At 43.8% G+C, this 13835-nt stretch overlaps 1 protein-coding gene across 3 annotated transcripts in view; it reads right to left on the bottom strand.

Annotated features, from left to right (window-relative positions):
- The window catches only part of MTUS2 (microtubule associated scaffold protein 2), a 355312-nt gene extending 341780 nt beyond the window's left edge, over window positions 1-13532 (bottom strand). For 2 of the 3 annotated variants that reach the window (XM_084841649.1, XM_084841650.1), the window contains exon 1: window positions 11247-13532. In XM_084841649.1, coding sequence (XP_084697775.1) covers window positions 11247-13532 — 2286 coding nt within the window. The remainder of the gene's footprint in view (window positions 1-11246) is intronic. The other variant, XM_084841651.1, reaches the window with a different exon arrangement.
- Between the last annotated feature and the right edge of the window lie 303 nt (window positions 13533-13835).

Below are 13835 nucleotides of genomic sequence, written 5' to 3'. Positions count from 1 at the left end.
AGAGACAGTAGCCTTCCCAATTTCTCTGCTCACAAATAGGACAGAGAATTTCGAGAGGCGATTTGTGCACAGCTTTGGTTTACAAGGTCTGAGGTTAACATTTCCCAGCATGACTGTTGGTTTCATATCAGTGCAGAGCTGAAAAATGATGTGGTCTCTGTGAAAGCCTTACAGACTGACCTAATACTCCAAAGTTCATGGGAGAACATCAAATAATAGCATTCCATTTTCATTTCTTGAAGTTTCTTTGGCAGAATACCTGGAAAGTTAACCAACTAAAGCCCTATGCAGGCATGTGTCTGTTTGCGTGTAGGGCTGAATGTGGGTGCTCACGTAAGGCCCACCCCCCTGTGTTCCTGGCTCCTGGCTACATTGAACACAATTTTTTTTAAAGGGCTCTGTAAGGGACCTGCCCTATTATCAGGGTTTACCAGAAGAGCTCTGTAAGCATGTTCAGCTGAATGAACTTTATAAACCTTCACACTCAATGTGAGAAGGTCTAACTGGCAGCCAGGTGTGTGGGGATGTTGGGGATGGGGCTTAAATGCAAGCCCACATTCCCCACTTCAGTGCAGCTTTACATGTAACCAGGCAAACACCTGCATAGGGCTGGAGCAATTCCACCAATGGGGGGGGGGAGTTTCCATGGTAGGCAGACTGCCACATCCAAAGCCCAGCCAGATTGCTGCAGTCAGGGTGGAACATTAGAGTGGGGGGCAGAAATGTCTTTCTTTCTTTCTTTCTTTCTTTCTTTCTTTCTTTCTTTCTTTCTTCCTTCCTTCCTTCCTTCCTTCCTTTCCTGTTTTTCTGAATTAACAATGCCAGCTCTAGGGCTAACATAGTTTAGGACGTGTGCGCATGTGGAACAAGAGGGATTTGGATCCAAGGCTGTGCCCAATCTGGCTCTGACATCCCCCCTCTTCCTCCACCCCACACACAATACATCTCTGGTAGTGGAGCTTTCTGCTGGTGTACCAGGGGTCCTCTGGGAGCATAAGTAGCTTCAGCTGCAATCCTATAGACACTTACTTGGGAATAAGCCCTATTGGACACACTGGGATTTACTTCTGAGGAAAAAGGCATAAGGTGGCACTGTGAAACTGCAATCCTATACTCACTTACCTGACAGTAAGTGTGTATACGATTGCAAGTCCCATTGAACTCAGTGCTGTTTAGTTTCGAGTAGATATTATAGGATTGCATTGTTAAGGAAATTTTAACCAACTTTGTTCTGTAAAGTAACTTTACAGAAGCCTACTCTTAAATGAGCTTGTTGGCCATTGTTTAATGGAGATGTTTAATAAAGTATTTAGTGCAAACCAACTGGACAATGATATACTGGATGAATCAAAACATTATGAGAAATGAATTAAAAGGTGACATGTAGTTGTAATGTAAATTTCCATGTATAGATGTAGACAAAATAATTAATTCTGTATATGTTGTCCTGGATGAATCTGTAGTTATATGAATGACTATTGAATGCTTCCTTGCCCCACCCCAACCAAGCCACAATAAAAAATATTTTTTCTATAATTTTTTTAATGGAAATTACTACAGTACTTGATATCCAGTCTGTAATTTATGTGTGTAATAGTACTACCATAAATACATTACCTGGAAGAAATATCCATTGATTTCAGCCATACTTACATCCACCAAGTAATGGGCTCAATCTAGCCAAAGTTAAGCACTTTTACACTCCATTAGTTTCAGTGTCAGAATCAAACATGAACCTAAATCTCTGCCATAAAGTCAATGGGATGTATAAAGAAGTACTTAACTCTGGCTTAATTGTACCCAGTGTATTTATCAACATTATTTTAGTGGTGGTACTGAATTCATACAATCAAACTGATCCCTCATTTGACATTAAGGCTGCATTTCTAAGCCCACTTGTTTGCCAAAGCCTATCAGACCTGGCACCTGTGAAGCTCCGACTTATTCTTATTCTTATTATTTCTTAATTGTCTTTCTCTTAAAAAAAAGACTCAAGGTGACTTACAGCAAAATTATTAAAACATTAAAAATATATAATAGCTAGAAACCCATGTCCATTAAAATAAAACAAAACATGATGAAATAGCTAAAACATCAGGACAGAATGAAAAGCTTATCATATATCTTCAAATGCCTGGGAGCAGAAGCAAGTCTTGACCTGGTGCCAAAAAGATGACAATGTTGAGGCCAGGCAGATTTCACTGGGAAGAGTTTTCCACAGTCGGGGGTTGTGGCAAGACACCATAGGACAGTCAGGTTAGGTGCCCTACTTTACAGAGGACAGTCCTCTGTTTTGGAGAGCTGGCAGAGGACAGCCCTCTATTTGAAGGGCTGTCTGGTCCAAGTCAAATTTAAAGTCAAAGAACCATAAAGAGGGAGAGCAGGGAGGAGCCATAAGTTGCCCATCAACATTTAGCAGCTGGATACCAGAGTGGGCAGGAACACACGTCACCTGCTTGGTCTTCTCCACGATGGTGAAATGTATTGTATTTTAATTAAATTATTGTTATTAATTCTAAATTTGCACCTATGCATATAAATTTGCATATGCAAATGACATGCAAATTGGTGTCCTCCTTTAATCTCATTTTTGGTAATGAAATTCCTCTTTTGGGGCGATGTGTATGTAGCCACCCTACGAGGCAGTGGCAGGTCTCCTTGTTCACAACAGTGTGGAAGCCTGACCCAGAGCTTTTATAGGAGTCAGGGAGTGTCACCTGACCTGCTCTAGCCTACTGGGGTGAGGACGCTTCCTTGGCTGGCAGTAGTCCTTTCCTTTAACTGGAGTACAGCGATCCCTGTACGTGCAGAGAGATCTTACTGGCTTCTTAGTAACAACAGCAAGATTCTGGTCAGCATATTAGTGGAAATGTATACATCCTCCATAAAAGGATGGTTTGCTGAAGCTGGAAACGAACAGTTATAGATAAATATTGATCCAGATTAAAACTTATATATAACTGAACTACAATAATAAATTATCTGAAAAGTGGTTCTTATTTATAATATACATTGACAAGAAGGGGGGAAATGTGCAAACCCCCCAGAGAGTGAAAGCTCTGTCTTTATTTTGTAAAGTTAGTACTGAGACTTTATAAGACATGGATAAAAGGCTAGAAGCTTAAGGGCACAATCCTATGCATGTTTAGACTATGCATGTTTAGACCCAGCATAGCTGGCTGGGGCATGCTGGGAGGTGTAGGACTTTTTTCTGTCTAAACAGGCATAGCTGGCTGGGGCATGCTGGGAGGTGTAGGACTTTTTTCTGTCTAAACAGGCATAGCCGGCTGGGGCATGCTGGGAGGCGTACGACTTTTTTTCTGTCTAAGCACACATAGCTGGCTGGGGCATGCTGGGAGGTGTAGGACTTTTTTCTGTCTAAACACGCATAGCTGGCTGGGGCATGCTGGGAGGTGTAGGACTTTTTTCTGTCTAAACAGGCATAGCTGGCTGGGGCATGCTGGGAGGCGTAGGACTTTTTTCTGTCTAAACAGGCATAGCTGGCTGGGGCATGCTGGGAGGCGTACGACTTTTTTTCTGTCTAAGCACACATAGCTGGCTGGGGCATGCTGGGAGGTGTAGGACTTTTTTCTGTCTAAACAGGCATAGCTGGCTGGGGCATGCTGGGAGGTGTAGGACTTTTTTCTGTCTAAACAGGCATAGCTGGCTCGGGCATGCTGGGAGGTGTAGGACTTTTTTCTGTCTAGACACGCATAGCTGGCTGGGGCATGCTGGGAGGTATAGGACTTTTTCTGTCTAAACACGCATAGCTGGCTGGGGCATGCTGGGAGGTGTAGGACTTTTTTTCTGTCTAAACATGCGTAGGATTGTGCCCTAAGTGTATTGAGCAATGGGAGTGCCTTCATGCTTGAAGGTTTGAGTATCAATGGGATGGGGGAAAAGGCATGGGGCCAAAATACAAAATGGAAAAAAAATACCAGCATAATGTAGTTTAAGGGTGCAATCCTATGGGGATAGTCGGCCACCTCCCAACTCAGAGGCGGCTGACTATCCAATGTAGGGCAGCCAGAGCACAGAGGGGATCTTCTCCTCTGTGTTCTGGCTGCCTTGCATTTGTGGCTAGATGGCTGATTTCGGCAGTCTAACTGGGGTGCCAAGGAGCGGGAGGGGGGAGGCTGCACGGCGCATAGGAAGTGTCATACCAGTGTTTCCGCAGTCCCCTCCCCCAGAAATGCCCCCTTTCCCCCTGGTCTGTGCTGCTCTTCCAAGTGCAGAGCCAGGGATGAACCATGCCTCCTACGGGGGAGGGGGAGGGGAGTCGGATTTCTGGGAACCAAGTTCAGAGCGCTGGCTCGGAGCTCAGTTCCCATAACCTGAAAAATCCTATGACCAACTAGATGCTGTCTAGTGGTGATAGGATTGTGCCCTAAGACTCTTACTGTCAGTAACTAAACCGTAGGAGAGGCATTTCAACCTTTTAGAATGGGGAAAAACTACACAAAAGCTAGGAGACCACCAAAGCATTGGTCGTTAGAGAGAAAGGGGCAAGGCCATGGGAAAAAAAACAACAACAAAAAGGCTTTCTTCAGCTACATGCATAGTAAAAGGCAGAGGAAAGAAATGGTGGTTCAGCTATTAAATAAGGATGGAGAAATGATAACAGATGACAAAGAAAAGGCAGAGGTGCTCAATTCCTACTTTGGCTCAGTCTTCTCCCAAAAGAGGGTCTATGACCCCCCTGGCAAAGGCGAAGTACAGGCTGAAGGGGCAGGATTGCAGCTTGAGATCGACAGGCATATGGTCAAGGAACACATCATTACTTTGAATGAGTTCAAATCTCCAGGGCCAGATGAACTGCATCCTAGAGTCATAAAGGAACTGGCAGAAGAACTCTCAGAACCGCTGTCTATTCTCTTTGAGAAATCATGGAGGACAGGGGAAGTGCCAGATGACTGGAGGAGGGCTAACGTTGTCCCTATCTTCAAAAAGGGTAAAAAGGAGGAACCTGGGAACTACAGACCAGTCAGTCTGACATCAATCCCTGGGAAAATTCTGGAGCAGATCATAAAGCAATCCATCTGGAAGCACCTTGAAAACAATGCCGTGATTACTCGAAGCCAACATGGATTTGTCAAAAACAAGTCCTGCCAGACAAATCTGATCTCATTTTTTGATCAAGTCACCTCCCTTGTAGACCGTGGGAATGCTGTAGACATCATATACCTCGACTTCAGCAAAGCTTTCGACAAAGTGCCCCATGATATCCTGATGAGCAAACGAGCTCAAAGTGGGCTAGATGAAACAACGATCCGGTGGATCCACAGTTGGCTACAGAATCGGACTCAAAGAGTGCTTATCAATGGGACCTTCTCAAGCTGGGGAGAGGTAACGAGTGGGGTACCGCAGGGCTCAGTCCTGGGCCCAGTGCTCTTCAACATTTTTATTAATGACTTGGAGGAGGAGGTGCAGGGAATGCTGATCAAATTTGCAGATGACACAAAATTGGGAGGGATAGCTAATACTTTGGAAGACAGAAACAAAATGCAAAGTGATCTGGATAGACTGGAGCGCTGGGCAGAAAACAACAGAATGGCATTTAATAGGGACAAATGCCAAGTTCTGCACCTAGGAAAAAGAAACCAAATGCACAGTTACAAGATGGGGGATACGTGGCTCAACCACACTACGAGCGAGAAGGATCTTGGAATTGTTGTCGATCACAAGCTGAATATGAGCCAACAATGTGATGTGGCTGCAAAAAAGGCAAATGCTATTTTGGGCTGCATTCATAGAAGCATCGCTTCCAAATCCCGGGAAGTACTAGTTCCCCTCTACTCAGCACTGGTTAGGCCTCATCTGGAGTACTGTGTCCAGTTCTGGGCACCACACTTTAAGAAGGATGCAGACAAACTGGAGAGGGTTCAGAGAAGGGCAACAAAGATGATCAGGGGACTGGAAACAAAGCCCTATGAAGAGAGACTGAAAGAACTGGGCATGTTTAGCCTTGAGAAGAGAAGACTGAGGGGAGATATGATAGCACTCTTCAAGTACTTGAAAGGTTGTCACAGAGAAGAAGGCCAGGATCTCTTCTTGATCATCCCAGAGTGCAGGACACGGAATAATGGGCTCAAGTTACAGGAAGCCAGATTCCGGCTGAACATCAGGAAAAACCTCCTGAGTGTCAGAGCAATACGACAATGGAACCAATTACCTGGGGAGGTGGTGGGCTCTCCCACACTGGAGGCCTTCAAGACGAGGCTGGACAGCCATTTGTCAGGGATGCTCTGACTTGGATTCCTGCATTGAACAGGGGGTTGGACTCGATGGCCTTGTAGGCCCTTTCCAACCCTACTATTCTATGATTCTATGATTCTATGAAAAGGGCATGGCCTTCTGGGGAACCCCAGAGGGCCAGATTTGGTTCCCAGGCCTGAAGTTCCCCACCTCTGAATAACAGTATGGAGACTGTGAGAAAGAGAGAGGGCGAGATGAGCTAACATGCTGTTTGGACTTTCATATTGTCCCACCACATGGTTACAACCTGGACATGTCCTGCAGGTAGCTATTGGAAGGCAAGAGGATCTTTTTTGTAAGCCACCTTTTGAACACTTGTGAAAAGACAAGGCAGACATTTACAAAAACAAATGAGAAAAATGAACAAAAAGGTATTTAGGAACGAGATAGGCCCCTTCCAACCCTACTATTCTATGATTCTGTGAAAACAGGAGTGCTGGCCAATGTTTTGTTTAAGAAGGTCAGGGCCAGCCCTATCTTCAGGTGGAGGTGGTTGTCTCAAGTGGCACATTTTGTATGGTATGCAAAGAGAGGAAATTGCTATTTAATTTGATATTATTATATTTTTACTGCCAAGTAGGGGTGTACGAATTACCCCGTTCCAGTGGGGCTGTCCACTGGGGGGGGGAGGCAATCCATCCCTCCCCCCTGGAATCCTCCCTGGCCGGCTCCGCTCCACTGTGAGCCCATGGAGCCGCCAGCCGGGCCCGCCCACAGCCGGACTTCCATCCGCTGCCAGGCTGCAGCTGCAAATGGCGGCTGCCATAGCGGCCACCATTTGCGTCTCTGCATTGGCCATGATAGGCTGTGTATATATGTATGTAGCCTATCACAGCAAAGAGTACGGACGCAAATGGCACCCACTACACCATTTGCGTCCCTGCTCTTTTCGTGACAGGCTACGTAAATATATACGTAGCTTATTACGGCTAATGCAGGGATGCAAATGGCGTAGTGGCCGCCATTTGCATCCCTGCGTTAGCCGTGATAGGCTACGAATATATTTACGTAGGCTATCACAGCAAAAGGCAGGGACGCAAATGGCATAGCGGACACTATTTGCGTCCCTGCTCTTTGCCGTGATAGGCTAAAGTAGGGCTAAAGTAGGGAGGCAAATGATTGCCACAGACTGGGGCAACCATTCGTGGCCACAGACCGGGGCAGCAGACAGACCGGACGGCTGACAAAAGGTAGGGTCTGTCCTGGGGAAATTTCGCATGGTGGCGGGGGAGGGGTTTGCTCCATTCCACCATGGACTCTGGGGGGCCTCATCCGGCCTCATTGGAGTCCATGGTGGAATTCTCTAACATCCCTACTGCCAGGGATAGAGAGAGGCAATTTGTGGGATTCTGCCTCATGTGCTAAAATAACTTGGCTACTTTGAGGTACTATGACTTGGGGGGGGGGGCATTTGCTGTTCTGCCCCAGGCAGCAGAATGTCTTGGGCCAGCCCTGAAGAATGTTACCTACCATTCAATTTGCTAAGACACACTTCATCTCTTAGTAAGCACTGGAAGCCAGTAGGTGCTGAATTCCTACTTAAACTATAAATTAGCACTCAGCAAATAATTCTGGAAAAGACCCTGATGCTGGGAAAGACTGAAGGCAAAAGGAGAAGGGGACGGCAGAGGATGAGATGGCTAGATAGCATCACTGATGCAATGAATATGAACTTGAGCACGCTCCGGGAGAGAGTGCAGGACAGGAAGGCCTGGCGTGCTATGGTCCAGGGGGTCACAAATAGTCAGACACGACTGAACGACTGAACAACAACAAAAATAATTCACACATCATACTATTGCAATTTTGATTTTTTTTTTTAAGCCAACAGCTTGGAAGGCAGAGCCAAATGTATTTTAAAAATTAATTGTAACAGTTGCCAGGAGCTAAATATGAAAACTACCTAAGCTGCTTAATTAACTTTGCGGCAAAATTACAACACATTGTTGTATCATGTGACTGCATTTTCAACTATTTATATACATTTAGGCAATGCAATTTAGTGGCAGCTATAAGCCCTCTGATGTGCATAGCTACAGTGTTCCAAGCATGGTTTTATACCTCCATGGGTGAAATTTATTTGGTGCTGTTCTGTCCCTCTAATCTTTGTGTAAAATATGCAAGGTAGCATATTGAGTACTGTATCTAGGCTTTATATCTGTGCTATCTTTGCTTCATGCTTAAATGTTTCATCAATTAATTCTAGCCTTTTGGAAGTTAATTACATGTAAATAAAGTTAGCATTATATTATCGGACATGTCCGTTTGTTACCATAACAATGCATTTCAGAATGTTACTTGCTTATGTTTTTTTTTTTTAGAAATATCTGTTTTTCTTTAGACTGAATGAATAAAATTGGTTTACTGGCCTTCAGAAGGCTTTTTCCACCCGTTTTATAAAACACAGCTACTGGACAGACACTTGGATTCCCAGCCTTCTCTCTAATTAACATATTTTAACTAGACTTGATTATACACCCTGTATAATCCTGCTTTATTAGATGTGAATGCACCAACAATAAATTATTTTTAAAGGGAGGGAGGAATTCTGCAAATATCCAGTTAATGCATTTTTAATCAGCTTGGTTTATCTCTGCAAAGTGGCTGGCATGCTTGTTTTTATCTTTTCCAGCCAGCACAGCAAAGAGTTTCATATGAATATAAAATATTTTCTTTACCGTGAAGAATGAATCTTGACCGACCTTTTACTTTTTCTCCTTACAGGGAATAAATATTGCGTAGCAGAAAATAAAAATCAAATATATATCTTTATTATGATGGAGAAATATTTTGAAGCTCTATTTATGAAATGTTTTCTTTCTTGTAATGATACCATATCATGTAAGATTGGTTAGACTATCGCAGTGTGGGGCTGTCCGTGAAAACTATTCAATATCTGCAGTTACTGCAAAGTGCCACTGCTGCTAACTGGGACTGATTATATGAATCTCAAAGGAGAGAAAGGGCTGGATGTGCCTAATCTCGGAAGCTAAGCAAGGTCAGCTCTGGTTACTTGGATGCGAGGCTACCTGGGAATCAGACTTTGTGCAATGAGCAGGGGGTTGGACTCGATGGCCTTGTAGGTGCCTTCCAACCTTCCTATGAGTCTATGAAGTCTATGAAGATACACTGGGTGCTGGTTCATTTCCAGGTAGAATTCATGGGGCTGGTGATTACCTATAAAGCCCTAAATAGGTTGGGACATGGGTACCACATGACGCTGCCTGTGAGTTGTTCTCCCTCTTTCATAACACTCAAACCTCGGATCATCCAATGACGTGGAATGGTGCTGATGATGAGTTTTTGTCTTTTTCGGCACTGCATCCCAAATATGATGCCTGCTATGGCTGAATGGCAATACTCACAATTCCAACATTTGTTAGGATCTAGGTTTGGCCCCACTGTTTTTACAGCTTCAGATTCTCCTTTACTGTTGGAAACACTTATTGAGGCTGATCAGCTATATCAACCCACAGTCCATGTTTATAAATACTTATTGTCAGTAAATAAATATGATACACAGGGCCTTAAGCAGGAATGGAATAGGGAAATCGATCGTTCCATTTTGCCTCATCAATGAATCACTGCTTTAGCATCTGTATCTGAAGCCTCTATGGATCTCAGGTTAAGTCTTATTCAGCAAAAACTCTTGTTCCATATCTATTGGACACCACAACATCTCTTCAATAAGGGTTTCTCTAAGTCAGCTAATTACATAAGAAGAACCATGCTGAATTGCTGGAGGTGTAATAGTGCTAATGCTTCTCTTAATCATATGCTTTGGCAATAGTTGCTTCTTTGGGGGGAGGAGGTGATTATATGGATAAACTTTGTATTGGAACATTCTTTAATATTTACTAATGTACATGTTTTTGTAAATTATCTACCTGCTTCCTGGAAGTCAACACATGGTCAGCGTAAATGAATTCTCTGTGCGCTTTTGGCAGCTTAAAGTCTGCTATTACAACATTGAAAGGATAAATCCTCGCCTCCTGTAAGGCAATGGACTGAGGACTTAATAAAGTTTTCAACATTTGAACAGGTGGTATATAGGCACCACTCGCAAACGGATACGTATATGGATATTTGGTCTGCCTTTGTTGAAATTTATGAATCTCTTTTATTTTTTAGAAAGTGGTATTTTCATATACATTTTCACACACACACTTTGTGTGTGTGTGTATACATATATACATATACATTTCACATCTGTTAACTGACATTGATACATTGAATCATATCTACATTTTTTTCTCTTTCTCTTGTATGATTTTCATTTTGCTTTGTTCTCTTTAAATTCACAATAAAAAATAATTTAAAAAATGAAGTGGAATTATTAATTATTAAAATAATTAATAAAAATAATTTAAAAATGAAGTGGAATAGTGGGAGATTCCAGAGAGATAAAAGGAAGTCCTTCTTCACACAATACATAAACTATGGAATTCACTACCCCAAGGGGCAGTGATGGCCACCAATTTAGAAGGCCTCTAGGGGGCATTTCAGAAAGCAGCCAAAGGGTCTGCAAGTACGGAACAGGACAAAAATGGTAAAATAAAGAGTGCACCCACCACACCACCACTGCCCTCAGCCACCTCCTTACAGTAAGGCAAGCACTCAAGCCCTGTACCCTGAGACATTTCTCCCAAAATCTCAACATCCCTACAAAAGGGGCAGAAAAATGACTGCCTCTTTCGAAGGGAAACAAAGAGGTTGTGAAAGGACAGGTGCAATTTTGGCACAGCACTACAAAATCCCTCCCAAAGATTACTAAAGGGATGCAACCTTATGCATATTTAGACAGCAAAAAGTCCTATGACTCCCAGCATGCCCCAGCCAGCTTGGCTAGCTGGATAATGCTGGGCGTTGTAGGATTTCTGTCTGTCTAAACATGCATAGGGCTGCACCCTTATGGTGGCTTTGCCACCCCAGGCATTCATGTACTTTTTACTGCACAGCAACAGCCAGAAGGATAATGATATGTGCCTTACCTCCTGGAGAAACTTTTCACCCATTTGACTGAAAGGATGACCCGAGGATTTAATGCCAGACACCACAAGTCCAGAACTGTAAATCCGAGGCTTCTGCAAGTCGGGTTTAAACTTGTCATAGAGCATGTTGCCTGGTTTAATATCTCCATCATTTGAAGTCTTCTGTTCTGTTGCCATCGGCACACTGCAAGCAGGAGGGACGTAGGGTAATCCAGCGGGGGCAAACGCATGGTCGAGCTGGCTTATTGCCTGGGGGTTTCTTCTGATGTAAGTGATTATTTTTGGCCTCACATGTTTGGGCTTGGGGATATCTGATTTTGTCTCCATCTTGTCTTCCAGCTGCTCAGTGCAATTGCTCTCTCCATCATCCGTGGCTGGATAGGAGCCCTTGGAATTTACAAGGATCGGTTTGGGAATGCCACTATTACAGGCAGTCTTGTTAGGCACTTTAGGGGATAGGCTGAGCGACTGCGCACCATCCATGGGAGGGAGGACTGCGGACGAGGGCAGCTTGTCAACATGAAGCGCATAGAGATCCTTCAAACTGCTGTTTGATGTGGCAGCATGGCTATTAACATTCACCGTCGCCACAGGGCGCAAAGGCATTGGGGCACATAAAAAGGTATCCATCCTTCCCGATATTTTATAGCTCTCCAATGCGTCGCCTGAAACCTGTTTCTTTGCAGTAACCATCTTCTTGCTCTGAATCGCAAAGCTTGTGGCCTCTAAATCACAGTCCTGGGTGTTAGAGGGATCATCTAACACATTTTCCCCACTAAGCGCTTTTGGATGTTCCAGATGATCAGAGGTGAGCGTTGTAGTATTTTCACTCTGCCCTTTGACTAGCAGCTGTTTACTTTCATGACTGTTCAAATGTTTGCTGTCTGGCCGATTGGTGTTCTGCATAAGAGGCATGTGCCCACCAACTGCTTGAATGCAACTTGCATCAGCATTGTGTCGGGGCTTTTTTCTTGTAGGTGTCAGTTTGCCACTGTGCTTATCATCCTCAGCAAGAGGCAGTATGGAATCCACCTCATTTCCAGCGACACACTCCTCATTTGCTTGGTTTTTTGCTCTGCTGTCACTAGGATTACTTCCTGTTCCGAAACCTGGGGAGTTACTGCCACTTACCAGTCTGTCACTGGCAGAGTCAAACCCTTCATTTAAGTATGGGTCATTTCCTTTGCTACAAGGCTCTTGCAACTGGAGTAGTTTTGTGTTGTGTACTTCAGACCCACAGTTCTTTTTATTCTGCACTGCAATATTATTTTCCTCCGTCTGACATCTAAGAAATTCAACCAGCATAATCCTGTCACTTTTTTGCTGACACACACTTCTAGGCTGTGAAGATAGAGGACTTCTTGACTCCACCTTTCCTCTCTTATCACCCTGATGATCTAATTGTGCTTCTGATCTACACATTTCATTGGATTTAACAGTTAAATGTAGATCAACAGGAGCAGGGTGTGGAGAGCTTTGCTTATTGACGTTTGGGGCACTGTCCAATGCTGTCTGTGTTGCTGGGACATTTATTTTGTTAGTTTCTGAGGTAGATGAATGTTTAGAATAACGCACAATATTTCCCTCCAAGGAGCTATCTATTGGATGAAACACCATGCCTAAAAAATGGTCTGCGGATGTTTTCTGAGATTTCTCAGTGTCTCCAATCAAATGATGTGAGGTGTCGATGGAATCCAGGGATGCAGAAAGCACGCGCTTACCAGATACGCGGCCAACAAATTCTTTTTCAAAAGCTTCTGTTTTAGCCATAAGTTTCCTTGATCTCCCCAAGGAAAGGCGTTTGATCCCTTCTGGCTCAATCCTTCGAGGTGTTTTCTCCTTTGAAACATGCTGAATTAGATCCGCGTCACTTTTAGAAAGGACCACTGAAAAAGTATCATTTGTATTAACTCTCAGATTGGACCAACTATGTCCCCGGCTAATAGGGACTAGCCTTGAAGTGTCCTTTATCCCATCAGTCCTATAATCCTTATATGATTCCCTGCTGGTGGTAGAAGGTAGCCTAAACTCTGATAGACTGGTAGTACCCTGAAGTCTGTTCCTCTCTGAATTTAATTGCGTGATATTTTCTGGCCCAGCAGTGTCCAGGAATCTAGTATCCCCTGACAAATCATTGGTCCTTATCTCCCCTCTAACCTCGGATGTGATTTGATTGGCATTTGTGTCTCCGACAGTCATCAAGTGTTCATTGTTATTTTTCATCTCATTTCTGTTGCCCTGTAATAAATTGTAACATGACTTGTTTGGAACCAGTGGTATACTCATTTTCATATTTCAAGGTGCCACTTCTTCCACGGCCCAAATGAAAGGCAAATCTTCTCCAACTACGTTAGCCACTCAGCATGCCTCTCTTAAGGGGATCCAAGCTCCAACCAGATCAGCAGAGAAATTCCTTTACAAACCACTCGAGCCTCTTGTCAGTCACATCCTTCTGGGATTTAATAAATGCAAAAGACATCCATTAGGATCCCTCTGGATGACAGATAGTCCATTGAACCTGCAAGAGAAGAAACAGCATTTGGGGTGGGTTAGGGTTTTTTAGAGCAGTGTTGTTTTGTTATATATTGT

The sequence above is a fragment of the Heloderma suspectum genome, chromosome 3 (assembly GCF_057233095.1).
Source record: "Heloderma suspectum isolate Gila_16-S chromosome 3, 16-S_ref, whole genome shotgun sequence".
NCBI lineage: Eukaryota > Metazoa > Chordata > Lepidosauria > Squamata > Helodermatidae > Heloderma > Heloderma suspectum.
Note: the sequence above shows the minus strand (reverse complement) of the source record. Positions and strands in the feature narration are given on the sequence as shown.